Source organism: Notechis scutatus, chromosome 1 (genome assembly GCF_049901735.1).
Source record: "Notechis scutatus isolate UNSWTSFEM ecotype Mainland chromosome 1, rNotScu1.2, whole genome shotgun sequence".
Taxonomy (NCBI): domain Eukaryota; kingdom Metazoa; phylum Chordata; class Lepidosauria; order Squamata; family Elapidae; genus Notechis; species Notechis scutatus.
This window is the reverse complement of record NC_142009.1, coordinates 337,219,236-337,225,520: the sequence shown is the minus strand read 5'-3', so window position 1 is coordinate 337,225,520 and position 6,285 is coordinate 337,219,236. Positions and strand designations below refer to the sequence as shown.

The following is a 6,285-nucleotide window of genomic DNA, read 5'->3' as shown; positions in this document are numbered from 1 at the left end:
TTTTGTGTGTTGTGTGTATATGTTTTTTTTTTTTTTTTGGGAGAATTAATAAAACCTTGCAGAAATATAGAATGAGAATAATGGTAACTAAGTCAGAAAGAAATAGATGAAATAATAATAATGAAATTGAATAAGAGTAAAGAGAAGTAAAGAGAAATTGGACAAGCGGTTTTTGTATGTTTATATGGAAATAGTTTAAAACAGAATTATAGTTTATCTGACTTGTTAAATTTATAATGGAAAAAGGTTTAAACATGTAATGGATAATGATGATTTGTGTGTTTTGAAAATTAATTTTTAAAAAGAAAGAAAACAGGAAAAACAAAAGACTGATCACAGGAATATGGTAAACATTTGCAGAACTTGATAAGGAATTCTTTATGGACAAATTCCTCCTTCACGTCATCATTTATTAGAAATCTTGTCACATTCTAAACATGCCACAAAGATAAATGTAAATGAGGCAACTCCTTGCATTAGTTAGACATTTTTGTTTCTTACTATATTTTCTCTACAATTCAGATCAGGCCTCAGCAGAATAATGTAGCATTTGGGGAAAAAGATACAAGCCAAGAGAGCAGCTCCAGAGGCCAAAATGGAGAAAATCTCCACAGCCACCATGGACTTCCCTTTGGTGCTCAGGTAGGTGGGGAGGAAGGAGATCCAAACACTGCAAAAGACCAGCATGCTAAAAGTAATGAACTTGGCTTCATTAAAGCTGTCAGGCAATTTCCTAGCTAGAAATGCCACTGTGAAACTGACAAGAGCCAAAAGTCCTAGGTAAGAGAGGACACAGTAAAACATTACAGGTGAGCCTTGCTTACATTCCAAGATGATCTCTCCATACAAGGAGTGAAAGTCAAAGTTGGGAAATGGGGGAGAGGTTCCCAGCCAGGTGGCACAAATGACTGCTTGGATCAGAGGACAGGCTATGACAATGGAGTTGGTCAGTGGTTTTCCTAAGAGTTTCCTAGTCTTGTTCCCTGGCTTGGTGGCCATGAAGGCCAGAACCACCATGACAGTCTTTGCCAACACAGAGGAAACTGCAAGGGAAAAGAGAATGGAAAAGGCAGATTGTTGGAAGAGACAGGTGAGCTTCCCGGGTTGACCAATGAAAAGGAAGGAACAGAGGAAGCAGAGCAGGAGGGAGGCCAAGAGGATGTAGGTGAGATCTCGGTTGTTAGCTTTGACGATTGGTGTGTCATGATGTTTATAGAAAATCACCAGGACTGCAGATGTGATCACTGAGAGAAAAAGAACAAGAAAAACTAAAATATATCCCAGGGTGTCTTGGTAGGCAAGGAAGTGGATCTTCTTGGCAATGCATTGGTCATTGTCCTTGTTGGGATATTGGTCTTCTGGGCAGGGTTCACAGTCAGCTGCATCTGAAATCAAAAGTCTTTGTCTAAGGATTTATTGAGCAACTACCATGCACATTATCCCTCCCACAAAAGTGGTACACATGTTGCCTTTTTGCTGTTGATCTATCCACAAAGAGAGTAATGAAATAATCCCCTGTGCTATTTATAGGGCATCCAAAAGAACAAATTTTCCATCCATTATGATGATACGATTAGCCAGTGATGAGGATTAGTTCAGTTCCAGCTATCCATTCCCTGGGCATTTCCTTGGGAATGTGGCTTTCAGGTTGAGATTACTGCCTATTTTCTCCCTCACTTTATAATGGATCCCATACAAGTCCGACAGATCTGTTATCCAAGAATGCTGCTATTTTGTTTGTGTGTATATTATACCTGCCTTAACCTCTCTGCTTTGTACTTCAAATCTGTTCATTCAGACTTTTTTTTTTTGAAAATTTTATTTGGGTTTTCACAAAAACAAACTACAAATAAAACATCTTTTTTGAAAATAGCATGGTCCCAGGTTATCACTTCTTCATACAGACACAAAACTCAATTTCATGCTCATTTTTATATTCTATTCCATATCTTATTACCATTTTATATTTTCTACATAGTTTTTCCCCTCCTTTAATTTTCTCAACTTTGTTTTAATTATCTCATCTCAATTCAAATCATCATATTTATACTTTTGTCTGTCCTGTTTCAATTTCACATTATCTTTTCTTATTAAGCAAAGTTTTCCCTGTAGTTGCCAATTAGAGTATGACACCTTTATATCCTTTAATTTTATCCATTCAAACACTTATTTAAGCTTCAATGTATATATTTAAGATTATAGCATTCAGTATAATACATAACTTCAAATCGAGTTCTGCTTGGTACATTCTTAAAATAGAGACTATTTTCTTAAAAAGAAAAAAATTATATATATATATATATATATATATATATATATATATATATATGTAAATAAAACACACATTCCATTCCAATTCAATTATATCATTAATATGCATTAAAATCTTAACATCTTTAACATTTCTTTTCCATTAAATATCATACTTCCTTGGGAACACTTATTAACTTTCCATGGTTAATTCTTTTTTCCCCATATTTCTCACTTATATTTTTATAAATCATTACTAATAATTAAAAATGTTCCCTTTTAATTCTCTCAATCATTTTAATTCATTTATTTATTAACAAACATCCCACTACATTATAGTAAATATTTTATCCATCATCATATTTTCTAAAATTATTTCTATTTGTAATATAACAATGCTATCTTATGTACCTTTGCAGAATCCCCTTTGCAATTAAATTTTCACCCATTATCTCTAAACAAGCTTATGGTTACAATCCTTATATCTTTTCTCTGTTTCTCCATTTCTTGGTTCTGTTTTTTACAACTTCTTTTCCTTGCCTTCTTTCCCCTCTTCTTCTCCCTCCCCTTTTTACTCCGTCGTCTCTCTACTTCTAACTCTTTCATCTGTAATCCCCTCTTCTGTTGCTTTCTAATATTATACTTATCTTTCAAATTGTTCTTCTTTTCAGTTGTTTTTTCGAGTCTTAAACCTTTCACTCTCTTTCCCCACTTTTCTTTTTCCCCCCACTTAAAATTATTTGATCATTAAAGATGGCTTCTTCTTTGTCCCAATCTTCTTGTTCTGCAACCGTTTCTTGTTGCTTCTCATAGTTCCAGATCTCCATTTCTAAGAATCGAAACACGAAGCCAAAAGAACTTCTCCCTTCTTGTGCATCTTCTTGCCATTTTTTACGTTCCGTTTTCAGTTCTTCTAAGAGTGCTACCATTTAAAAAACTTTTAAACAACCACCCGGTTAATTTTAGCCATCTACATGCAAAAACCAAAAATCACCAAATAATCCAAATACTCCAAGGCTGTTTCTACTTGCTTCTTTTTTCCACTTTCTCTTCCTGGGGTTCTATTATTTTGTTACCAAGTTTCAATTAAAATGTATCTTTGAGGAATCTTGTTAAAAGTTCACTGTAAGTTCTTTTTAATTACAGTTCCATTCCTTAATTCCAGGCAGTCTCCTCATTTTTCCAGATCCTACCCTTTTATTTTTTTTTCTCCTTTCCTGCTTTTAAAAACTTTTAAATGTCCAGAAAGCTTTATTATCCCTTTGATTTTTATTTTCAGCTTAGATGCCTATTAATGTCAAAGTGGATTTTTTTTCAATTTCTTGCTTAAGTCTCTTAGCAATCAGTATAAGGAAGGGAAGAAAAAAAACACCTAATTCTTTCCCTTCTCTCTCTCCTTCGCAGCTTCAAAATCTTCTTTGGGAACAATGTTGTTAAGTTTAAATTCCAGGGTACCTTATTTGTTGCTTTTTGTGTTTGACCCGGTCAACCAAAATTTTCTCTTCTTATCTTATTCCTGCACATTCTTTTCCGGTTGAGTTCTTCTTTGTGGTGGCCATTTCTGAGCACCGCTACAACCGCCTTTGGGAAAGGGAGTAATGGCCAGCTGGGGAGGAGAGATGCAGCTCTCCTCAACCCTGCAGGCAGTCTCCCTCCTCTTCACCACCTCTACGGGGTGGCTTAGCCCCAAAACCAGCCGGCTCGGGACGCTCCAGCGGCGAGCACTGATCGAAGCCTTGGAGAGATGAGGTTTTGGTCTGTCGCCGAAGAAGCTCAAACTGGAAGTCCTGTTCATTCAGACTTTTTTGATTCCTCCTCTATTGAAGAGAGATAGATGGATCTCCTTTTTGTCTGGAAGATCAATCCATCAAGAGATGGATAGAGCCGATGGAAGAGGCATGCACTAAATGATAGAAATTAAAGATTTGGACCACACACTCCACATCCTTAGGAAAAGATTGGAAGTTTGTTTTCCCAATTGGATGTGAGAGTAGGAGTGGAAATGCATGTTGGGGATTCATAAATTCTGCCCTAAATCTATCCTGCAAGCAATTGCTGAGGATTATGAAATATGTCCTCTGTGGTAGGGCAGTTTACTGAAAGTTTCTGCTGAAAAGTCTGAGTGGATGTCAATCTCATCAGAAATGACAACAAGAACAAAAATAGATTGATTTAATGAATGTCTTCCTTTGATTCTGGAGGATTAAGATTTATAGTCTGGTCTACCTGTCTGATTAGAAAATGTCCCTTCTGGACAAGCCTCACACTGGTAGCAGCAAACCTGCTTGCCCTCAGGAACTCTTCTCCTCTCTCCTGCCTGGCACCTCTTCATGCCACACCTGGCAAAGGGGATGGTCTGAAAGAGAAATACCAATGAATTCTTTAATTGGTTCCACATTTCCAAATTGTTCACCATTGTCTATCAAAAACCAGGAACAGCTGCTGGGGGATTCAGGACAGTGGCACTGACACAAATCAGACCTCAAATGTGTAACAGCAAAGCAGATTTTTCACCAAATGACTGGCATGATTTCTTACTCAATTGATTATTTTTCAAGTTAGAAGGATGTTCTGCATCTTTCCCTGAACTTACAACATTTCCTTGCAGCTCACCTTTGTGGCCCAGATGATTTCATCAGAGTAAATGATGAAATCCTGGCCTGGGGGAGCCTCAGGATTTACTTGGCCAACCTTCCTGGGGAAAAAAAGTTGATTGATGAGGAAAACCCAATTGAGAAGATCATAACGGGCAGATCCCAGTCCATCTTCTGAGAAGGAGACTTCATCTCCAGCACTGTTGTTGAATTGCATGTTCCTCAAATAGGGAAGAATCTGAAAGAAACCTTCAGAAATTGGAGTATTTGGGCTAGAGCTACAAATGAGACATCATGGCTTCTACCATCACATAATGGCCATCTTGAGAAGTTGCGTTTGTATTTGAGAAGCTAGTTCCACCTCTTGGTGGCAATCTGAGGAATCAGGCTTATTTAATTCTGAAACTAAAAGTCTCCCTTTTATCACTGGGCATAGTTTCAACTCCAATTTGATGAAAGCATCAGTTTGGCCGAAGTTCTTGTTAACTGATAAATGAATGTTTGGAATGAATAAATAATTTCTATCAGGACCATGGAAAATTCCAATGGTTTTTTTTAGCTCATTGTCAAAATCTGCAGAATGCAGGAACCAGGTTTGATGAACTGGGCCATGTGGAAGGAAGCATCTGAGCTGGTTGGTCATTTCACTATTCCGAGAGGTCCAGCATTTTAGCCTTTGATGCAGGAAATTCTGATGAATTTCAGACCAGGAACCCATTAGGACAACTTTTAATCTTGCTGTTTGCTAGGTTTGATATAGAAACAGAATCACAGCATTGGAAGGGACATTGGAGGTCTTCTAGTCCAACCTCCTGCTCAAGAAACAGACCCTATACAGTTTTAGACAACTGGCTATCCTGTCTCTTCTTAAATGACTCTAGTAGTAGGGTATCTCTGACTTCTAAAGGTAAACCATTCCTTAAGAAATTTCTCCTAACTTCTACATTGCTTCTCTCTTTTGTTACTTTCCATCCATTATTAATAAGAAGCTGTTTTGAGAGAAGAAGCTGAGCGACACAACAAATGGTAAACTAAAAAAACAGGACAGGGTCTCAGATGAATTGGTATGGGAGCATGTACACATTTAATCAGTAACAGAAGTAATTCATATGGAGAGCTTCCAATCTAAGGGTCTGTGGACTGAGTCAAAAGCCATAGAAATTACCTGCCATGACTGGACATTTGAGATTCTCTTTCCAAGCCTCATCATGGTCGGTCCAACTCTGGATCCACACATTGCATGTAAAGCATGTGCCAGAGCATAAACAGCATTGAAGATATTGTAACTTTCACCTGTCATTCTTTTTTCAAAAGTGTAATTTTGCAATTTCTGCACTTTCTCCTTTCCTGTACATTGTTCTTCCTCCTTTGGAGGGATCTTTCCTGACTGATGGATCTTGCAGTCAAAGACATTTTCCCACCATGTAGGGAGAAAGACGTC

General features: G+C 37.3%; 1 protein-coding gene across 1 annotated transcript; it reads right to left on the bottom strand.

The window, feature by feature from the left end:
• Nucleotides 1-319: 319 nt before the first annotated feature.
• On the bottom strand, nucleotides 320-5,079 carry LOC148133575 (vomeronasal type-2 receptor 26-like). The gene is made up of 3 exons (XM_087954456.1): nucleotides 4,864-5,079; nucleotides 4,477-4,606; nucleotides 320-1,385 (listed from the first exon to the last, which is right to left on the bottom strand). The coding sequence occupies exons 1-3, from the start codon at nucleotides 5,059-5,061 to the stop codon at nucleotides 481-483; spliced, it is 1,233 nt and encodes a 410-aa protein (XP_087810582.1). The 5' UTR covers nucleotides 5,062-5,079; the 3' UTR covers nucleotides 320-480.
• Nucleotides 5,080-6,285: the final 1,206 nt, after the last annotated feature.